Below are 23,556 nucleotides of genomic sequence, written 5' to 3' on the forward strand. Positions count from 1 at the left end.
GTTATAAAGTTGAGCCTTACTGATGTGGGCCAAATTTTCTTGCTACAATTCTAAAGGCTTGCCTCCTCTTCCTGTAACTGGACTGTACTCAGATTTTGAAGTGTTTTATTAAGTGCTGATTGATTTATCAACTGAGGATATGACCAGTGGTGGACAATATTCTTTTGTGACTATCCTCTTCTGATGTGTAGATTCCTTCCTTAGAGATTTCCTCTTTTTTTAATCCTCATAATAACAAACTAGTTTTGTGCTTTTGTCTCTTATGTTTTTATTTTCCCTGTTTCAATATTAATTGTGGGGAATGTAATTTTTTTTTAAACAGTTTTAGTTTAGGTTGTAGCTACTCTCATTTCCAAGTGTAATAGTGGTTGTTGTGCATAATATGCTCTTTAAAAAATTATGTGTTTTGGACCTCATTGCATATTTACTGTTTTCTTTTTTTCTCTGTTCTTGATTACAGTGGTAGCTGGGTGCTGGGAAAAGAAAAAGTGATCAGATTTATTTCTTTCATTGCCAGCAAATATTTCCTCCTTGACTTAAGCGTGGTAGTCATTGCTGCTTAAAATGTTGCTAAATGCCTGAACAAACCATTGCAATAGAACAGCTTATTTTAGATGCAGGATCTCAAAAAGAGGAAGAGTGAAGGCAAAGGTGTGCTTTTGATTTCTACAGCCACTTGGCCTCTTTACCTGGCCACTTACTTAGTTAGAATGTTTCTGATACGAAAGGATTTGTGAATGCCCCATGAGGGCAGACTTTTACCCTTGTGGAGATCCCAGTACTGGAAGGGAAAATTGTAGCTTTAATCAGTCTCTTTTCATTTTGCAAAAACTACTTTGCTTTCTGTTGCATAGAATTCTCTTTTTTTAATCTTTCCTTTTCCTTTTTCCATACCCAAAACATTTTATGCCTTTTAATAGATGAATGAAGAAATGTTGTGCCAAGAATTTGGAAGATTTGGACCATTAGCCAGTGTGAAAATTATGTGGCCTAGAACTGATGAAGAAAGAGCAAGAGAGAGAAATTGTGGCTTTGTGGCCTTTATGAATAGAAGAGATGCTGAAAGAGCTTTAAAAAATTTAAATGGTAAGGAAGTCCGTTTTTAGAATTCAGATGTCGTTTTGGTTTTGAAAAGTATTTATAAAAACTCTAGGAAAAAATGAACCAGAAATGTGAAGATTAAAAATGAAAATTAATTCAGATCACTTGAACCCTTTATTTTCTTTTGCAAGTTACCAAGGTGACTTTTCCTCTCTTTTAGGAAAGATGATTATGTCTTTTGAAATGAAGTTAGGTTGGGGTAAAGCTGTGCCTATTCCTCCACATCCCATATACATTCCGCCTTCTATGATGGAACACACACTTCCTCCACCTCCATCAGGACTGCCTTTCAATGCACAGCCTAGAGAGCGGTTAAAAAACCCCAATGCTCCCATGTTACCACCACCTAAAAACAAGGAGGATTTTGAGAAGGTAATTTAAAAAGTGTACATAGGGCCGCATCTAATTTGTAAATACTAAATCTATGGTAGTATTTCCTTTCAACAATTTTATAGAAAATGTGTGTGCATTTCTGTTTGGCAACTCTTAAAGAGAAAGAAATAACTAGATGTGTTCCCTGCCTTAGCCCATGGAAACCCTGTATTGGGATATTTAGGTCAAATTTTTATTTCTGACTACCATTTCTTTTTTGACCACTTGTTAGGTTTTTTTCTTCCTTTGTCCACTGTTGTATCCAGGTTTGCTTAAGTGTAGTATCTAAAATTTACTTTGTTTTAAGAAAGTGATACTTTGTATTTGGTTAAGTACCTTTTCAATTAGAAAGACCTCTTAAATAGTCAAATTATTGGGATGGCAGCTAGCTAATAACTTAGTTCTCAAGATCTGAGGTATTGGAATATTTGAGAGCATTATGGTTTTTAAGAGGTTAACTACTCTAGTAAAAGCAAAGGGTGAGTATTTTCTTTTTATTAAACATAAAACCAGCGTAATTTCAAGTTAGAATTTGTTGGTTCTATTATGAATTAATTACACTTTAAAATGACAGGGCTGGTTTTAAAGGCTTGGGAACAAAGTAGCAAACTGTATGGTCAGAGGCAAACAGTTAATTATTTCACAAATTAAAATCTTTATCTGATAATTCTCAGTGTAGTATCTGATAATTCTCAGTGTAGTACCTATTTCAGTGCATTGATGTGCATTCTGACAGGAATGTTCTGATTCTTTGCATTTGGTGAACGTTTATTGTTCACTGAACACATCCATTTGCATTTATGTAATTGCTTAGTGTATAATTACTTCAAATGCAGTGATTGCCTGCAAAACTTGTGATTAGATGTGTAGTATTTTCAATGCATATGTATATTTTTGCTTGTTACTTGTTAACAATACTCACATATTCTATGTTTATTATCTGATGTGACTTCATATACAGACTCTGTCGCAAGCCATAGTCAAAGTGGTTATCCCAACAGAAAGGTACATGTTTTTCTTTATTATTACTGATCTAAATATAGACAATATCCCCTTCTGAATTAAAAAAAAAGTGGTGTTGAGGAAAAGGTAATATCTTGACTGAGCAATGGTTCCTTCCCAGTACTTTGGGGGGGGGGGATATGTGAAATTTAACTAACTTTAGTATACTTTGCAATTTTATGTCATTATCTTTTTTGTTTTTATTATTACCAATGTAGGGTATTTTATAGCTTTAGTAGTTAGAATGTGTTTAATAGATATAATCTGGGGTTGTTAGTCTAATATTAGACTGTTGTGGTAGGAAAATAGGTGTTTTAAATGTGTTTTAAATTTTAGATGTTACAATTTGACCCAATTTGTTATTTTTTTTCTTGTTTCTGAATTGTCTAATATGCAACCTTAGTTTGAGTTTTCCTTTCTGAAGGCATAGTTTTAATTTTTCCTAAATGATTTTAAGAAGGCATTTCTATTATTTTCATGAACACTGAACATATTAGAAACTTCTCATGATAACAAAGGTGTTTGGAATTCTTTTATTTTCTTTTCTTCCTTTTTTTATTTTTCAACATAATGTTAAAGCAGAAGAATTCATGCTCTAGGTATGCTCTTGCTCAGTCAAGCTAAGCCTTTTCCCAAACACAGGAACACAACACTGGTTGAATAATAAATGAACACAAAAGAATACCAAATTCTCTTTGACATTGGCCTTGGTGAGCAACACCAGCTGAACTGTCTGCGGCAGCGGGGGACCAGGAAAACATCATGGGATGGATTGGGAAAGTATACAGTTTTTGACCAGACATTGGTACGATCGACTCCAATAAATGTGGTTTTATTATAACTGAGAGACAATTTTTGTTTTTTTTTTTTTGTTGTTGTTGCCCAGAATAAGATAATTACCATTTTAAAATAAAATAATGCACTTTAAAATATATCATCTTTTTGTACTACACTGCTTATTTCTGAAAAAAGTCACCCTTTTAAAAATAAGAAACACATCCTTAAGGAAAACAAGAGAGTGATTACAGTACTTTAGTAATCTTGAATTTGAATTATAACAACTAATTGTCAGATTTTGATTTTAAATAGTCATCAAACATTATAAAACTTCTTTTAAATGTTAAATTTTCTAAAAATAGATTTATCAGTTACAAGCCTGTTTAAAACTACAGTGGTTTTTTCCACTGACAAAGCATTCACAGGAAAGTATTTTTGTAGCACTCAAAAAGCATATATCCAGTATTAGCTTTTCATGTGGCTTAGCTTATTTCTAAACAAAATTTTGAGTACACACTTTGTTGTAAAGTCTTGACTGACCATTACAATGAATCCTTTGTTTTAAACTTGCTAAACCGTTTTTCATCTATCTTTAATATGCAAGTCAAGTTGCTTTTGACTTAATTCATACAAGTTTCTGGATGTATAGCATTTATCCACCTAGTAATTGATTTTATATATTATGATACATAAAATTTCCCTACCAGTGGGAGCTCAGAACTGAATCATAACTGCATTATTTCCCTTCTTCAAAACAATGTAATTAACCATATGGATGTTAAGAGTACATTTTCATTTATACATCAAGAACTGCTTATTTGCAGAGCAGTTAATACTTCTACAAAAGAAAAAGAATTTTTAAATTTAAAAATAAGTGATGCTTTTGGTTTTTTGTTTTTAACAATTTGAAGTTGAATTCATTTTAAATATATAGTTTTCCCTTTGTTAAAGACTTAATAAACTTTCATATAATTTTTTTGATCTCTTTTAGAAGGTCAAAGAAATTTTATTTTTTTCACTATGTAGAGATTTAAGTATCTACTTAAAAGTAGGTTTGTTTGAAAATTGTGAGAAAATAATTATCACCATGAGATATTTTACTGTTCATGTACTCTGAAGCAGGGTTTTATAGAGCCAAAAAATGTCTTATCCTATAACTATATATTTATTTATATTTTAGCAGTTATACGAACTTAATTTGATCTGGGAATGCTAAAGGTGTAATTTAGTGTGTGCCTTGTACCAAGAGCCAATATCCTTTTGCTTTTCCTGATTGTTATTTGCCAACTCTATATGCTGGGGACCCAGTGAAATGAGAAATCAGGAATAGCTGTAATAAGCTGAGCCACTTTTGCTTGACACTGTAATCAATGTCTAAAATTGGTGCTTGGAGTCTAATAAGGTGTTGGCTTCAGATTTAAAAAAAAGACTTTCTATAAGCCCAAACAATAAAATTACAAAAGTTAAACACATATGTTTATTTCGGGATAAATATTGGAAAGTAATTGTTAAGAAAAATAGAAAGGACGTATTACTATGTCCCTTATTTTGGAATATTTTGGAAAGAGGACTCCATTCATTTAAGGCTTTGACAGTGTAACTGTTTTATTGATTCATAACACACAGGCAGAATTGTACTTGTCATGAACTGTGTGAACTAATTTGAAGTGTGGTCCAAAGGGATGTTGCCTCATTAAAGGTCAGATTCAATAAAAACTCCATCTGCTACATGTGTACCAGAAAAGCACAGGAGTTGGATGGATTTTCTTTTATTAAATCAGGCCTTATACTTGTTAAATAGTTTTGCATTTTTATAAAATTATAGTCATGTATATAACTTTTCAATACCACCACAAAAGTGCTTGGTGTAGGAATGTTCTCCTTTAAACTGAGATTAGTGTGTAAGTTTTTAGATGGCTATGATAACATATAAGTTCAAAGCTATGGATTTTATATATTTGCAGCTTTCCAGTTAGTTGTGACACATAATTTAATGTTTTGCATTTGGAAAATAAAATTAAGTGGCATTTAGAAATTGAAATCTTTATTACTATGAAGCTGTGTTGTGGTTTCCTACCCTCCCTTACCTTCCTCCCCCTCCCACTCCCTTATTCCTGTTGCCCCACTCCCTCTTAATGCACAAGGTGTTAACATATGCTCCAGGCTACTTTCTTGGTTTAAAATTCTGTATTAGTCAGCAGAATAATCTTTTTCTGCACAATTTTAGTAACTTAGTTCAAGTATAGTTTTATATAGTGGTAGGTCTGAATCCATTTTCTTTAACTGTGTTGTTGTTGTAGGAATTTGCTCGCCCTGATACATCGAATGATAGAGTTTGTTGTACGTGAAGGGCCAATGTTCGAAGCTATGATTATGAACAGAGAGATCAACAATCCTATGTTCAGGTATGCATTTTTTAAAATTGTGAGATTTACATATAACATGCAGTTTACCATTTTTACGTGTAGCGTTCCGTGGCATTGAGTACATTTATGTTGCTGTCAGCTGTCAAAACTTTTCTCATCTTCCATAACTGAAACTTGACCCCTTAAACAATAACTCCCCATTCCCTTTGTCCCTCAGTCTCTGGCAAATACCATTCTACTTTTCTCTCTCTTTGAATTTGATTACTCTAGGTACCTCATCTAAGTGGAATCATACCCTATTTGTACTTTGAGACTGGCTTATTTTACTTAGCGTAATGTCTTCAAGGTTTATCCTTGGTGTAGCATGTGTCAGAGTTTCCTTACTTTTTAAGGCTGAATAATATTCCATCACATGTACATACCACATTTTGTTTATCCTCAGGTGTGCATTTTAAAAAACGCTTTAAACTTGTTTCTTGAAATTAAGAATATTCCAAGAATAAAATTTGAAAAACAATGAGGTTTTTGTAATGGAGTGAGAAGGCACTTTTAGTAATTAGGCTAGAATTTGTGCTTGGATCAGTTTTCCAATGGTTTCAATGATTTAGTTAATTAAGTAGCATTATTTTTAGCATTCTCTAGGAGAAAATACTCTTCATTTTATTTTTCAGTGGAATCTGCTTTCATAAGCAGATTATGGTAAGATAAATGAGGTTTATAGGAAAGTGCTCATCTTCTGAATAGCAGTGATATCTAACATTTATTTACAATTTTAAATCATTTGAAAACCACTGATTTTGAGATTATATCTTGAGAAAACCTCTCCATTGCCAGACTCAGTATCTGACACATAAGTGTTTGATAAAACTGACTGTAAGACTCAGCAGGGTGTGTGTATATCTTCTGAGTATTAATGTCAGTTACAAAGGTGGTCTGGGGTTGGGATGAGGATTTCTCTTAAGGGATATTTGCCTTTGATTTTATTTAGAACTAAATAAGCAAATATTTCTCATTTGTTTATATTTACTTGAAGGCAGTTCTCCATTAAAGAATATGATGTTTAATTTTTTGTTTTTAGATTCTTATTTGAAAACCAGACACCAGCCCATGTTTACTATAGGTGGAAGCTTTATTCTATTCTGCAGGTAAGTATAAACAATTACTTTGTTAATTTTGACTCTGAGGTATTAGAACTTTGTAATAACATTGTGGATGCTTATTAGGGAGATTCTCCAACTAAGTGGCGGACGGAAGATTTTCGTATGTTCAAAAATGGATCATTTTGGAGGCCACCACCATTAAATCCATACCTGCATGGGATGTCAGAAGAGCAGGAAACAGAAGCTTTTGTGGAGGAGCCTAGTAAAAAGGGAGCACTTAAGGAAGAGTAAGGTTTTTTCCTTTCTGTTATATATTCAGAAAAGTTGTGTTAATGGTCATTTTAAATAATGGTCTTACTAAGATAATGTTAACTCTAAAATGGTTTCTAAAATTTGTGAATGTTTAAAATAGTAACATCACTTGACATAACACATTGTAATTTTACACATTTTGATAAGTATAAGTATGTGTCCTACTGAACTTGACTTCTTTCTGCTGGTAAAAATTAATGGTGATCTCTTAAGTGATGGTCCTTTAGCAGTGGAATTCTTTATATTCTTACAGAAATTCTCAGGGCCCTTAGAATTCTTGCCTCTGTAACATAAAGAGAAAAAATTATCATATGGCTTAGTGAAGTCAGATGGGTGACTGCAAAGCTTCATCATGGAGTGTAATATGTGGCCACTCTGGAAGTGTATTATTATTAAGTGCTCAGTCAGCATTGTTATAATGCAGTTAGCCTGGTTTAAGAAGCAGAAGCAGATTTAACGTTCAGAGGAAGTTCTGCGTACCTGATGGGAAAAAAGGCTAAAGTGATTTTTAGTTTACAGGATTATATACTTCACTGTATAGTCCATAAATCTTAATACTAGTTGCATTGATGCATTGTTTGTGAGAATATTTGCTAATAGATAACTATACTGAGAGTGTATTTGCTTCTGAAGCTGTATGTTCATCATTACTTTTGCCCAGGGATCTGCTTACTCAGTCCGTAGAGTAAATCTGGCTGCCTCTTGTTTTCATAAATAAAGTTTTTCTTGGACACAACTATACCCACTCCTTTACATGTATGGTTGCTTTAGTGTTAAAGCAGCAAAGTTGAGGAACTGACAGACTCTATGGCCTTCATAGCCTAAAATATTTCTCTCTGGGCCTTTCTTTATAGGAAAAGTTTGTCAATCCTTGATTTGTAGCTTGTCCTCATCCTATGCATAGGATATACTTTAACAGACTTTCTTGAAAGGAGAGTGAAAAATATGAAGGGTTTTTTTTTTTTTTTCTTTCCCTTGCTGTCCAGTGTAATAGGATAGTAGGACTGGGAAACTCTCAAAGACTCTTGAAAAAATACCTATAATTTTAAATTTACTTAATTTGTAAACTGTGAAAGTCACTGAAATAATTTATTAGTTCCTGAAAAAATATCCTTCCCCATATAAGTTTTCCAAAAAAATTGTAACTTTTGGAATATGTAACACAAATCAGACTTAACACAATTTAGTTTTCAGAATTTTATCTGAGTGTGTTTTAAAGAAATTAGTTTGTCAGTAGGAACTATAATGGCGTTTAAAGTTTGTATCTATAAATATTTATAAGTTAAAAAATTTGTATTCAGACAGAGGGACAAATTAGAAGAAATTCTGCGGGGGTTAACGCCAAGGAAAAATGATATTGGAGATGCAATGGTTTTCTGTCTTAATAATGCTGAAGCTGCTGAAGAAATAGTAGATTGCATTACTGAGTCATTGTCCATCTTAAAGACACCCCTTCCCAAAAAGGTATGGGAATGATTTCTCTTTGTGGAACTTCTAAGTAAAAGATAATAGTTGATTTCTTTTGGGATTGAAATTGGTTTCTGTTTTAAATGAAAGACTTAACTGAAGAAATCTTTTTTTTTTTTTTTTGTCCTTTTGCTATTTCTTGGGCTGCTCCCGCGGCATATGGAGGTTCCCAGGCTAGGGGTCTAATTGGAGCTGTAGTCTCCAGCCTACGCCAGAGCCACAGCAACGTGGGATCCGAGCCGCGTCTGCAACCTACACCACAGCTCACAGCAATGCCAGATCGTTAACCCGCTGAGCAAGGCCAGGGATCGAACCCGCAACCTCATGGTTCCTAGTCGGATTCGTTAACCACTGTGCCACGACGGGAACTCCCGACGAGAAATCTTTCCCGTGCAGTTTTATTTTCCTTCTGCTTGGGGAGGTTGGTTGATACACAAGTTACCAACAGGTTGAAATATAAATGAAGGTTTTATCCCTATCAAAGTCATGGTGTAGTGATACCGAATTTCTTATAGCTTGTCTAATTAGTTATGATTTTTAAATCATAGGTAAACATCAGCCTTAAGATCTTGATTCAAAAAATTTGAATAAGGGATTTTTTTTTAAAGATATATTTTCTGTTGGTTTTTATTTTTAATCTGTTTTGTGTTACCTTTTGGCTTTCTAGATTGCCAGATTATATTTGGTTTCTGATGTGTTATACAACTCTTCAGCCAAAGTTGCCAATGCTTCCTATTATAGAAAATTGTAAGTATAGTGGTGTAAGCTGATATTCCTAAAATAAAATATCTAAGGGTAAGGAGCTCAAAAAAGAGGATAGTTTTTGATAATTAATACCCTCAATAATAAGAAATTTGAATTTCTACATAGTTGTAGAATTTTCAAAAAAATTGGATTGTGTTGAACTAAACTGTATTCATCTCTTGATAAACTTGATAATAGAACAAATAGGAAGAGTAAAAATATGACTGTATTTCTATTGCATATTTAGCCACTTGTATAATAAATAAGCTGAAACAGTGGAAGTAATGGCAAATATAAATAACTCTTCCTCAGTTCCCCTGAGTTCCTTTTTGGTGTTAGGGAAGCCTTTCTTTAGAAACTGACTCTGAAGAGAAATTTAGATATATTGGTCCTAATCTTAATTATGCTTAATTTTGTGGACTAGGTGGACTACTATCCTGGCTGTGAAGTTTGTTGTTGATCAAGGGAACTAGTTCTTAAAACTCTTTAGGAGATTTTGTAGAAGAAAATTTCAGAATAATAGGTGTTAAAGTTATAGTTTTAAAGTTTAAACACCTAGTTCTTGAATTACTTGATTATTTATGAAATTTAAAAAGTCTAGAAGTGGTTTTCGTTGGCTAGCATGCTGAAGTGGATAGGGATTTTAAAGCAAATTCTATTGTAAAAGATATATTATTTGAATTTCAGTTTTGAAACAAAGTTATGTCAGATATTTTCAGACCTCAATGCTACCTATCGTACAATTCAAGGCCATTTACAGTCTGAAAACTTCAAGGTACGTTTATTGTTTGATTATTTTTGTCCTGCTGTTTTAAATGAGACATGGAGGCAAGGAAGCACATTGGAGGGCTAGAAGAGTATTAAGCCAAGTGTAAGACATAACTTACATGTTCGAAAAATTGTTGTAAAATTTACTGCCGTTTTGGAGATCCCATTGTGGCTCAGTAGGTTAAGGACCCTATGTTGTCTTTGCGAAGATGTGGGTTCAATCTCTGGCCTCAGTGGGTTAAGGATCCAGTGTTGTCGAAAGCTGTGGTGATTCAACTCCTGGCCCAGGAACCTCCATGTGCCGCAGGTGCGGCTATTTAAAAAAAAAAAAAAAAAATTTACTACCATTTTACTTTCAGTATCAAAAAAATCTGAAATTTTAAAATATATCTAGTTAGATTATTGAGTGTCTGTTTTAGTTTTAAGAATTTTATTTAAAGTCTTCTCTTCACAGAAAACATTCAGAAGTTTACCTGTTTTGTAGTGGTACATCTAATTTGGCCCAATTAGGAATATACATTTTAGTTATTCATGTTTAGAAGGTATATTCAGTCATTAATTTTTTAATAAAGCTGCTCTTAATCTGTAGACCAATGTTAAGCCAAAAGAAAATACTTGTAGTTGAAAAAAATAGGTATACTTTCTTGAAAAGAAGATGGATTAAGGAAATTTTAAGCTTGAGAACATGCCCAATGATCCCACCATTTAGGGGGATCAAACAAGCAACTTCATTAAAAAATTTTTGACCTTAAATTTTGATCATAAAACAGCTTATAGAAAAGTTGAAGGATGGGATAGAGAATAAAGCTAAAATCAGGAAGTACTTCATCAGACCTTAAAGGAATTCAGATCAAAACTTGGCTACCTTGATATCCAACTTTCTTAAGTTTCTTAGCTAGTATTTCCTAGAATGTGACCTCATGTGTACCACCAGTGGTATGGGACCTTGATCTTTGATGACCAAGAGCAAACAGTTACTGTTTGTTTTTTATTTGTTCTTAGTTTCTGTCCCCTTTTAATTGGGAAGTAATACTGATTTTTAAAAAAGATATTGTAAATATTTTTCCTCTAAATTTTAAAAAGAATATTGGTTTAAAGGAAAATACAGCAACTTGTGATGGTACTTGATCATGAGCTAAGTTTGGTATGTGTTGCCCTAAAAAATAATTGTCTTTTTCCTATTAGCAACGGGTAATGACCTGCTTTAGAGCGTGGGAAGATTGGGCAATTTATCCAGAACCATTTCTGATCAAACTACAAAATATTTTCTTAGGACTTGTAAATATTATTGAAGAAAAGGAAACAGAGGTAGGCACTCAGTGTATTTGTCTGATTACCTTAAAATTTATTTCTGGGGATGCTGTGGAGGTGTGATGTATTACAGATATGAATAACATTTCCTTGTGAAAAATACCTATTTACCATTAAACAGTGGATTTGTTCCTGGAATTGCTGGATCCCAGGAGCTGAAATGATTTGTAACAAGGCTTCTCTGTTTTGTGTCCTTATGTAAAACTTGATGACTTTTTTTTAAATTTGATGACATGGAAAGATTTATTGCATATTAGTAGAAAAATGAGTAATAGAGCAATGTATGTAGCATGGTTTCATTTTTTTAAACTAAGGATAGCTATGTAAGTAAATATGTAAAGAAAATGCACCACAGTGATAGCAGATTCTGTTTATCACCATTCTGTTTTTTTTTTTTTTTTTTTTTACCTCCTCAATAGGTCTTAAAGCCTTTATCTTCATTTCTACCATCCTAACCCAGCTATCTCTTGTCACTTTCACTCTACAAGTTACTTCTTAGTGGCTTCCCTGCTCTGACCACATGGTGTTTGTATCAGTTTTTTAACTATGTTTCCTCTTAGCATAGACCTTTGTACCCATTCTTTCCTCTTTCTGGAACACCTCCTCTTTACCTGAAACCCTTCAGAGTTTAGTTTGGGCATAAATTCATTGAACCATCTCAGACTTTTTAGGTGGAACCAACTTATTACACATTCTAATAATGTGATGCATCTCTTTGTTGTAGTAGTCATTGTATATTGTTGTGATTGTCTGATTGCCTGCTCCTTCTCTACACTTCTGCCCACACTCCTCCATCCCCCAATTCTACTAATCTCTATGACAGGAGGGACTAAGGGACCAAAGCCTGATTTTTGCTTATCACTGTGTCCTCAGTGCCTCACATGGTACTTGGTATCATTAAGTACTTGGTAAATATTTGGTAAATATTGCACAAATGGGGAGTTTCCATTGTGGCTCAGTGGGTTAAGAACCTGACTAGTATCCATGAGGATGTTGGTTCAATCCCTGGCCTCATTCAGTGGATTAAGGAGTTGGCATTGCTCCAAGGTGCAGCATTATAGATGCAGCTTGGATCTGACATTGCTGTGGCTGTGGCGTAGGCCTGCGGCTATGGCTCAAATTAGACACCTAGCCTGGGAACTTCCATATGCCGTGAGTGTGGCCCTAAAAAGAGCTCCCCCCCCAAAAGAAAACGCAATTGCACAAATGACTGCTTCTTTTTCAGACTGGACAATTAAAAATATATTCTTATTATGTCCTCACATTTTACCTGGGAATGTGAATATCCAGCTGGTTGGTTTATACTGGATTGGATTGCAAATTAATCATTTAGCAATATGACTTTTATTAAGCCAGAAAGAAAATATTACAGTAGTTATTACAGTAGTGTGAATTCGTAGGATGTACCAGATGACCTTGATGGTGCCCCCATTGAGGAAGAGCTTGATGGTGCTCCTCTAGAAGATGTGGATGGAATTCCTATTGATGCTACTCCCATTGATGATCTTGATGGAGTCCCTATAAAAAGTCTTGATGATGATCTTGATGGAGTGCCTTGTAAGTTCAGATTTCAAGCTTATTTAATCTAGCCAATAAGTTTGAGTCCAAAACTCTAATTTCCACACATGCTGATATGGAAAAAGTTTATACCTTCTGAATAAGGTGTCAGTCATTAAATTTTTGTTTTTTATTTCGGACTTTTCAAAATTCAGATACCCAGTAATACATTTGATTGTGCCAAGAAAAAGTTTTCTTTCTGGTCATGTTTCTTTTTTGGGACAGTCAGCCTGTTATAATATTAGTGAGTTTCTCTTGTCTTAATTATCAGGCAAAATCTTCAATTGTATGCATAATTCCAGATGCTTGGATTTATCTGTTCTATTTTATTAGTAGTTTTCCTAACGTATAGGCTCAGTTTCCCTGGCTGCCTGAAATCATTTTTGGAAATAGGTGTACATAATCTTTAGTACGTTTGGATTATATGTTAAAATATTGATTAATATATGAATTTTACATTTTTAGTTGAATTTTTTTATTAAAGTATAGTTGACAATGTGTCAATTTCTGCTGCACTGCAAAATAACTCAGTCATACGTATGTGTACATTCTCTTCCTTATATTATCTTCCATCATGGTCAAATTCTACATTTTAAACAATAATTAGATAAAGGTACTAAAGATTTTATTTTCTCAGTTACTCCATTTGCTTGAAATAACCACCTCTGTGGTCTGGTTGGTTGATACATACAGTATTAGTAGTCATAATCTTTGTCCATGACATTAGCATTACTAGTACATGTATGACTTTATTTAACTTTACTTTTTAATAACATAGTGAATACTCATGAGCTCTTTAAGTCATCCTCTAGCTGTCAGGGTTAATGGCTCATCTTTCTTCAGTGGATGCAACTGAAGACTCAAAGAAGAATGAGCCTATATTTAAAGTTGCCCCGTCAAAATGGGAAGCTGTAGATGAATCTGAATTGGAAGCACAGGGTAAGTAAAAGTATAGTAAATATTGAAGCTTTAAAAAAATTGAGCACTTAAAATTTTACCAAATCATCAGTGTGTATGCTCATGTATGTTTTTCATGTATGCTTTCCTTTTGTATTTTATAATGTGATTCAACCTTCAGACTTGGTGTGATCATATTTTATGTCTAGTGACTAAGTTTCATTGTGATTGTTAAAATTTTCTTAGATCCCTCAGTTTGGATGCTTTGAGAGTAATCAGAGAAGTCACTAAAAACCTTTTAGGTTAAGTCACTTTAGTAGAAAATGTAGGTGGGAAGCTGTACCTATTTGGAAATTTACTTAGAGGTTAGTTTCAGAAAAACTAAAGCTTTGTCGCTTCTATAATGCTTGACTTATTAGATGCAGTTTAGACCTGCCTTTCGTACTTGCTTGGACATGTATCCTAGTGCTTATAATCTATAATTGTTCCTTTAATTTTGTAGATTCTAATGAAATCTTACCATCTAGCACAAAAATAAGGATGACATTATTTGTCACTTCATGAATTTGAATAAAATTATAGGGTAGGTGTGAGGAAAGAAATAGATTTAGTACTTAGAAATGGCTATTCAAAGAAAAGATAAATGTAGAGAACTTCTGTAATATAAACTCAGTTCTAAAGTTGGGCTTCTGCTGTGCTACTGCAAAAATGCTAATTTACCTTATGGAACTACATCCTTTTTTTTCCTTCCCTTCAGCTGTAACAACTTCTAAATGGGAGTTATTTGACCAGCATGAAGAATCAGAAGAAGAAGAAAATCAAAAGTAAGAATCTAAGTTTCGAATATACACAGTTTCTTATTGCACATATACACTCCCTTTTCCGTGAAGAGGTATGCTTAAAATAATTGTGAAGAGGAAAACTTCACTCTTAAAAAAATTTGTTAAGAGGATCATTTTTAGTTCCTCATTGTTTTCCCAGTGAACAAAGAGCTTAGCTTTCTGGCCTTGATGCATCTGGTTTCACTTGGCTTTTGAGTCTTTTTCTAGGTTATTCATTCTCACTTTGTAGTTACAGAATGGTCAACTGCATTTATTTCAAATCTGTCATCAAGTATTGTTTTGGCTCCACAAAAAGTGATTTTTAAAATGTGAATGGGAAAGTTATGCTTTTTGGGGGGAATTCTTGTTCATTGCTGAGAAAAATAATGCATTACGACCATTCTTTTATGTTATTGAAATGTAAATATCTCAGAAGAACTGAGAATTAAAAAAAATGCTTACTTTTATTGCATAGAAAGATCATAATTGTGAATTTGCTCTTTGGTAATTATCCCCAATAGTTTTTGAATTTAGCACTGAATATGTTTTAGAAATTCCTGCTCCCAAAATTCTCGTGCAAGTTTATGTTGGTAATTTTTAGGTAGTACTTGATACCTTTTAAAATCATTGCAAAGGAATTTTTTTTTTAAATAGGGAAAGATGGCATGAAGAACACAAAGCAGAAGTTTCTGATTTAAAAAAACTATTTATTGTTTTCAGATGGAAGAATAAACAAAAATCCCTTTGTGTTCCAGCACAATTTGAGCATTTGTTTGGATTTAATAACTAGGTATTAGTAGGAGTTCCCCTTGTGGCACAGTGGTTAACAAATCCAACTAAGAACCATGAGGTTGAGAGTTCGATCCCTGGCCTTGCTCAGTGGGTTAACGAACTGGCATTGCTGTGGCTCTGGCGTAGGCTGGTGGCTACAGCTCCGATTCGACCCCTAGCCTGGGAACCTCCATATGCTGCGGGAGCTGCCCAAGAAAATGGCAAAAAGACAAAAAAAAACCCAAAAAACAAAAAACAAAAAAAACTTGGATATTAGTAGCATTTAGATTTAAGGAAATCGGATCAGTCAGCATTTTTGAAAACACAGTTTGGTATGATGAGAAAAACTTGGCAGCAGTGATGTCTTTCTAGAAAGAGTGTGATCAGAACAAATTTAGCAGTGATTATGACAACATATTTACAAAACATAAATGTGGTTCACCAATTAGAAATACCTATCTGAGGCTGTTAGGAGTACAGGAATTGCAAACAGCACAATTTGCTTTTATTTTTTAATGTCTGCAATCCCATCATTAATTAGTAAACATCTGTTAGCATTGTAGAAGCATTGCTTTTTAAAATAAGTATGTGTACTCATGAAATAATTATTTAACCTTTAAGGTATAGAAGGGTAGAAAAGCTCTTGCTAACTCAAATATTGTTCAAGTGGTTTTATTTCTAAAGGTACTAAGTTTTTGCAACAAATTTGATATTATTTGAAATGCAAATGCATTTTAGTGTTGATGCTGTAATCATATATTCATTTAGTGAAGCATGGATCACTGATAATATAACTTATATTTTTGACTTTTTCCTAGGAGCTTCAAATAAGTTATGATAACATAAAAATAACTTACAAGAAAGAACAAAGCAGGGGGAAAAAAAAACTTTCATGCACAACTTTCTGGTCCTTGAAATTTTCTTGCACCTCACTACTGCTCTCTAGTGGCTGAATCCAAAATGCCTTTTTTACCAAGGAGCTGCATTTTGACACTAGTAATTACTATATTATATATGGCAGAAATGTGATATTTAAAAAATATAGCATTACTTTTGCTTTGTAGAAAAGTTTCAGATAGTACTTTAATTTCGTTTGTAATGAATTCTGTATGGATTTAGAGTCTTGAATTTCCATGTCTTAAATGATACGATAAATATTTGGTGTCTTGCCACTTAGATCCTTTCTCTGTATGTGTAAAAACATGAATCTCTAGGAGTTCCCATCCTGGTGCAGCAGAAACCAATCCTACTAGGAACCATGAGGTTGTGGGTTTGATCCTTGGCTTGGCTCAGTGGGTTAAGGATTTGGCATTGCCCTGAGCTGTGGTGTAGGTCGCAGATGCAGCTTGGATCCCACATTGCTGTGGCTGTGGTGTAGACCGGCAGCATAGCTCCAGTTAGACCCCTAGCCTGGGACCCTCCATATGCCACAGGTGTGGCCCTAAAAAGAAACAAAACAAAACATGCGTATCTATATAAAGCATAAATTGTGTAATGTTATACATGCTATTCTGTGACCCATGTTTTTCACTCATATGTTTAAAGAACTTAATTTTTCCATGTCAGTCCATAATGTTTATTTGCTCTGTATTCATCCATGGTTGAAAGCAAACATTCAGATAAGTGTGTAAGGAAGTTTATCAAGGAATATTTCAAATAGCAAAAATAATTTTTTTGAAAAAGTTGTAAATAACATCCTGGAATTGGTTAAGTAGTTTCCATTGCATAGATACCACATTTTCATTAACTGTATTGTGTCCTTATTGATTTTTTCCCAGAATAAGCCTTCAATAAATATCTGTATGCGTGCACATGTGTGCACATGCATGCTAACGCACACACACAGTTTAACCTCTTAAAATCTGGAACACTTGTAAAACTATTATGCACCATAAAACAGGAAATTCTTGTTTCAAAAAGTTAACTGAAAGCTGTATTTAGAAAGTTTCTGACAAATTAATGAGAAATATTAATAAATTTTTTTCCAAAAAGAAAATATACATTTTATTCATTGGTTTTGACTTTTTTCTCTTTTTCCTCAACTAAACAGTTGAATGGAAGCCACTTACGGCATATGGAAGTTCCCAGGCTAGGAGCCACAGCTGCTAGCCTATACTATGCCCACACCAATGCGGGATCCAAGCCTAGTCTCACCACAACACAGCTCACGGCAGTTCTGGATCCTTAACCCACTGAGCAAGGCCAGGGATTGAACCCGCATTCTCATGGATGCTAGTTGGGTTTGTAACTTGCTGAGCCACAACGGGAACTCCCCCTGCCTTTCTTTTTAAAAGTCACTTCATTCTTTGTACTTCAGTGACATGGAAGAACATGTGTCACTCGTATTCTAGCAGTCATGATCAGCTTTACATATAGTTGTTGCCTGTCTGTTCCCACTAGATTGCTTCTTGGAAGGACAGAGAATTTTTCTTCTTTGTATCCTTAGCTATGATAGTCATTCAGTTTTCCATTTTCTTTTTATCTGACATAGAACCAGTAAAACTATCATAATCAAATATGATATGATATGTGAGCTGATATTATGTGTTAATTAGATAAGGTGCATTGTTTCATAGTAACTGTGTGACTCAAACTCATGATAAACTCATTTGGCTTTTTAAACATTAACCATCATGAAATCACTCTGAACTCTGAAGTATGCAGAAATTGATTTAGTCATTTCATTTAACTGCTGCAAGGAAAGTTTGTGGCAGAGTGAAAAGCACAGAAATAACATTAACATGAGAATTTAAAAAAGTATACTTACATTGAAATTCAAACTTTCTGTGGAGGAAATACAAGAGTTTTATAAAATTTTAGGAGTTCCCATCATGGTGCAGTGGTTAATGAATCCGATTAGGAATCATGAGGTTGCGGGTTCAATCCCTGGCCTTGCTCAGTGGGTTAAGGATCTGGTGTTGCCGTGAGCTGTGGTGTAGGTTGCAGATGCGGCTCGGATCCCACCTTGCTGTGGCTCTGGCGTAGGCCGGCAGCTACAGCTCCGATTAGACCCCTAGCCTGGGAACCTCCATATGCCGCTAGAGCTGCCCAAGAAAATGGCAAAAAGACAAAAAAAAGTTTTATAAAATTTTATATTAATTATTTTGTAAAAAATGTGAGTGATAAATTATCTTCTTACATTAACATCATTCAGGCTCTAAGGCAGTAAAAAATCAAAAAGCCATACTGAAAATGTAAACCTCACCCCCCACCCCGCTTTGACTTACCATGTATTCTGCTTATTTCCAAAGTCAAGAAGAAGAAAGTGAAGATGAAGAAGATACTCAAAGTTCCAAATCTGAAGAACATCATTTGTACTCTAATCCAATCAAAGAAGAAATGACTGAGTCCAAGTTCTCAAAGTACTCTGAAATGAGTGAGGAAAAACGAGCTAAACTCCGTGAAATTGAGGTTAGTATTGCAATGACATTTACACTGTCTGAACTGGCTTTCTTTCCACTTTTACCACCAAACTGTGCTTCCTCTTGGCATCATATGTTGTTTCATACTGTTCCCTCTCTGGAAACCTTTATACCAGCTATCTTCCTTCAGGCCTCTTAGTTCAAGCATCTCATCTTTCTCATTAACCTTTTCTTAATCTTCTGGATTTGCTTACTTTTCCACATTTATTTCTGTTGTAATTTTACATATATTGTGGTGTGCGTATTATTTTTTTTCTTGTTTGCTTGTTTAATGTCTGTCTCTATTCCCAAGTAGGCTTTGCTTTCCGCAGGTGGCAGGGACCATTTGTTTTGTCTGTTTATCATTGTATCTCCAGTACCTGGCACATAGGAAATCCTCTGCAGATACTGAAATAATGAATAGATTCTATCTCACTTTATGAAGTCCATCCTGCTTTTAGTTTATATCATATGTGACAAAAGTGAGATTTTCTGGCATGTTCAAGTTCTGTGCACATAATTCTATACTAGGCTTATTTTAGTGTCTGCACAGGTGATGGAAGAGAGTACATGTTGAGTGAGGCTTAGCAATAAGAAGGGGAATAATTTTATAAAAGACTATAAACTCTCAAGACTTTTTTCTCCTTTTTTAAAAAAAATTACCAAAGGTATTCAGACATGTCAGGGAGGGGAGAGTTTTATAATGGGAACATTCCTTATTCCTTGCTCCAAGGCGATGAAACATGCCCAGTAAAAGTGTTAGCAGTAGTGTAACAGTCAGTACAAAATCTCAAGTGTATGTGAGAGTGAATTTTAATTCTCTGTCCATTCATTTAACGGTATTTTATATGCTTACTATGTATCAGTGCTGGTCTCTTACTAACTTATAATGCCAACCATATTAATTACCTTATTTTTACTTCTCCACTACTTACTGTTTGGCTGGTATAAGTTCTTGCCCACTTTTTTCTCAGGTACCACCAAGCCAAAAAGTTAACAAAAAATGTTTTGTTTCAACCTTAACATAGAATTGGTATCATGTCAATTAGTATGATGTCAATTATGAGAGGAGGGATTTTCAGGGTTAATAAGCTGATTTATTTTTCCTGAGGTGTATTCATATACATTCTTTATAAAATTTTTAGGGAAATAAGATGTGTATCAGTGAATGCACTCACCTGTGGACCTTTTTCCAATTGCACATGCCCCATCTTAACGCTCAGAGCTCCCAGTCTTGCTGAACACTGCCTTACTGACCTAGTGGTATGAAGGCTGAGTTCAGTAAAATGTACTTTCTTGATAATAACCCTCTAATAAATATCAGAACAGACTAATTGTTCCTAAATGTTCTGTCTTCTTATTGTCTTAAAGAAAACCATTAGCTTTTTGTTAATTTCGGTGGTTCCACAGTGTGTGTGTATATATGTGCTGTACATATGTGCATACACTGACACACCGTACATATATACACCCCCCCAAACACACACATTTCCTTACTTTATGTCCTCTTTAATAATCTGTGCCTGTCAGATGCTCAGCAATTGTTTCTCCTGCTTTCATAGTGCCTATCTTCTCACAATTTCCTCACCCTTTTGGAATTTGAACAGTGAGCCAAATCTTTTTTTTTTTTTTTTTTGTCTTTTTGCCATTTCTTGGGCTGCTCCCGCGGCATATGGAGGTTCCCAGGCTAGGGGTCTAATCGGAGCTACAGCTGCTGGCCTATGCCAGAGCCACAGCATCACGGGATCTGAGCCGTGTCTGCGACCTACACCACAGCTCATGGCAACGCCGGATCCTTAACCCACTGAGCAAGGCCAGGGATCGAACCCGCAACCTCATGGTTCTTAGTCAGATTTGTTAACCACTGCGCCATGACGGGAACTCCCAAATCTTAATTTTAAATGTAGATCTTGACTTTGTTTTAAAATTATCTAATTGGGGTATGGCTCAGCTGGTTAGGAACCCAACTAGTGTCCATGAGGGTGCAGGTTAGGTCCTTGGCCTCACTCCAGTGGGTTAAAGGATCTGGTATTGCCATGAGCTATGGTGTAGGTCACAGATGCCACTTGGATTCTGCATTGCTGTGGTTGTGGTCTAGTCCGGCAGCTGCAGCTCGGATTCAACCCCTAGCCTGGGAACTTCCATATGTCACAGGTGCGGCTCTGAAAAAGCAAAAACAAACAAAAAGAATAAAATTATCTATTTTTTCTCTCATTTCTTCTGGAGTAAAGATCCACAACTGGTAGCAGATTTCAGCTAGAGCTCAGGGCTCATGAACTTTATTCATGTGCTCTCTCTTCTTTGCCCCTAAATTCAATGTCAGTTTCTAAATTTAGAATTCAGTAACTACCTTTTTAATTGGAGAACCCTTAAAGAATAAAGTTATAATTAGTTTTATTATATATGATAGTATATATAGTGTGTATAATGTGTATATAATGTAGTTTTAATTTTAAAAACTCTTCTCTTCCCCAAATGTGTTGTAATAAAGATGTCCATAGCAGAACCTTTTTTAACCATGGGATTAATAAAAACCAAAGGATTTGTGTTCTAAAATATGACATTCTATGCAAAGCACTTAGAAAACACGCAAGCATATGATATTACAGTGTTTACTGGAAGCAAATTTTTAATCTTTCAGATTCCACTTAGAGCAGTCTAGGCTACAGTTGTCTTTTTATTCTACCGTTGTTTCCATTTCTGCCAATAAGGGTTGGAGGAGTGGAGCACTCTGTGGGAAGCCAGGTGAAGGGTCGTCTTTGTTGTTGAACTAGAAAGATCCCTTTTCTGCCCCAGTCCTTGGGGAAGGAGTAAATAGTTGAGTGGGAGGGTGATAACTTGGCACTGTCCAGGGCAACCAGGCAATAGATTGCTACTAGCCATTGCGTGGCCTTCTCTTTTAGGTTCAGACCCTTTGTGACCTGTTTTCTGGGTGCCCTAGTCTTAGGCTTAGTCTTAGGCCACATCTGTGGGAACTATATTTAGGGATGCCTTTCTTTCCCTAATTTAACATTCATGTCTGTTGTTTGACTCTCAAATGCCTAACTTTTAAACTGGTGTTTACCACAAATATATTCTTTAGAACAGTCATTTCAGTCAGGGGAGGCTTCACACAGTGGTGAACTCAGATACTTGCATTTCCCACCCACCTACCCCGCCCCCGCCCTTTACATCTACATCTCACTATCTTTTTAAATGTAGTCGTTAGCACAAGAAAAAAAAAAAAACGTAAAGACCTATGAGTTTTAAAAGAAGAGGAGAGAGCCTCAAAGCTCTGATTATTGGAAAGCCTCACTTGTAGGGAATGAAAAAACCTAAAACAAATGAATCTTATTTTTTTAACCATAAATAAAATATTATAGCATTTAGTTCACTTAAAGGGCATATCATTGTGCAATAAAATAGGGTAAGATGTTTGCATCTACAGTAATTCCATTAGACAAAAGTGTTTTCTCCTTGACATGAAATAAGATTAAACAGGTTTGGGACTGTAGCCCTGTGTTATAACACCTCCTCTAAGTCCTCATATGTAAGTCCACTGTGTATTTGTCTTCCTTTAGTTCAGTAAGGACATATCTATCTATCTGTGTGTGTATGTGTGATGTGTGTGTATACACACACATATATGTAAGATCAGCTAGCAATCTCTTGATAAACTCTAGGTGGTCAGCATTCTTCTGCAAATCATGCTGTAGTGAATTCTTTTATACAAAGAGCTTTGCTCACAATACAGATAAAGTGGAATTAGAATTTTTAAAGATTTTTTTTGCAATCACCATACGCTTTTGTATATTATTTTCTTTTTAATGGCTGTACCTGTGGCATATGGAAGTTTTCAGACTAGGGGTCTAATCAGAGCTGCAGCTGAAGCCTTTGCCACAACACCACCAGGTCTGAGCTGCATCTGTGACCTTTGCTGGGGCTTTTGGCAATGCCGGATCCTTAACCCACTGAGCAAGGCTAGGAATTGAACCTGCATCCTCACAGAGACTATATCTGGTCCTTAACATGCTGAGACACAATGGGAACTCCAAATCACTATACTTTTAGTGTCTTAGAAGGTACGTTTTGTATGTGATTAACTTTTTTCTTGATGTCTTGATACCCAGTGATTGGACTCTAAAGAGTGAAACCTACAAGCTATATAGCTCTGTGTTTGTTCCTAGATGAGCTATAATCAGAATATTTCTCTCTCTCTTTTTTTTAATAGTTGTTAATCTTCTTTGTTCTGCTGGCTGTCTTATTGAAAGTATGCTTGACTTTAGCAACATTGCCTTTCTGATTTTGGGGACCAGATACCAAATTCATTTTCGTTGTGTTGAGGAAAACATAGGTTCTTAAGGGCATGAATCATAGGTCATGGTTTTCAAGTCATCTCTTGGCTGTGCAAAGAGCGTGTGGGCCCATACCTGATCACTTGAATTCTGCACAGCTGAGCTTGTCTGACAAGTGATCTTCAGATTAGAGAGTTATATGTTTTTTGTTTTGTTTTGTTTTGTCTTTTTGCCGTTTCTTGGGCCGCTCCCATGGCATATGAGGTTCCCAGGCTAGGGGTCTAATCGGAGCTACAGCTGTCAGCCTATCAGCCTATGCCAGAGCCACAGCATCGCGGGATCCGAGCCACATCTGCGACCTACACCACAGTTCACAGCAATGCCGGATCGTTAACCCACTGAACAAGGGCAGGGATCAAACCCGCAACCTCGTGGTTCCTAGTTGGATTCGTTAACCACTGCGCCACGACGGGAACTCCAAGAGTTATATGTTGATGTTATATTTTGACTGAGTC

The 23,556-nt window shown here is 35.1% G+C and overlaps 1 protein-coding gene across 4 annotated transcripts in view; it reads left to right on the forward strand.

Annotated features, from left to right (window-relative positions):
- The window catches only part of U2SURP (U2 snRNP associated SURP domain containing), a 50,829-nt gene that overhangs the window by 21,245 nt on the left and 6,028 nt on the right, over nucleotides 1–23,556 (forward strand). For 3 of the 4 annotated variants that reach the window (XM_047784007.1, XM_047784022.1, XM_047784016.1), the window contains exons 11-24: nucleotides 921–1,086; nucleotides 1,262–1,473; nucleotides 2,435–2,478; nucleotides 5,553–5,657; nucleotides 6,697–6,763; nucleotides 6,842–7,005; nucleotides 8,332–8,494; nucleotides 9,165–9,244; nucleotides 9,929–10,016; nucleotides 11,195–11,317; nucleotides 12,721–12,877; nucleotides 13,721–13,816; nucleotides 14,532–14,598; nucleotides 18,618–18,777. In XM_047784007.1, coding sequence (XP_047639963.1) covers nucleotides 921–1,086; nucleotides 1,262–1,473; nucleotides 2,435–2,478; nucleotides 5,553–5,657; nucleotides 6,697–6,763; nucleotides 6,842–7,005; nucleotides 8,332–8,494; nucleotides 9,165–9,244; nucleotides 9,929–10,016; nucleotides 11,195–11,317; nucleotides 12,721–12,877; nucleotides 13,721–13,816; nucleotides 14,532–14,598; nucleotides 18,618–18,777 — 1,692 coding nt within the window. Of the gene's footprint in view, nucleotides 1–920; nucleotides 1,087–1,261; nucleotides 1,474–2,434; nucleotides 2,479–5,552; nucleotides 5,658–6,696; nucleotides 6,764–6,841; nucleotides 7,006–8,331; nucleotides 8,495–9,164; nucleotides 9,245–9,928; nucleotides 10,017–11,194; nucleotides 11,318–12,720; nucleotides 12,878–13,720; nucleotides 13,817–14,531; nucleotides 14,599–18,617; nucleotides 18,778–23,556 lie in introns of those variants that run through there. The other variant, XM_047784031.1, reaches the window with a different exon arrangement.

The sequence above is a fragment of the Phacochoerus africanus genome, chromosome 1 (assembly GCF_016906955.1).
Source record: "Phacochoerus africanus isolate WHEZ1 chromosome 1, ROS_Pafr_v1, whole genome shotgun sequence".
In the NCBI taxonomy this organism is placed as follows: Eukaryota; Metazoa; Chordata; class Mammalia; order Artiodactyla; family Suidae; genus Phacochoerus; species Phacochoerus africanus.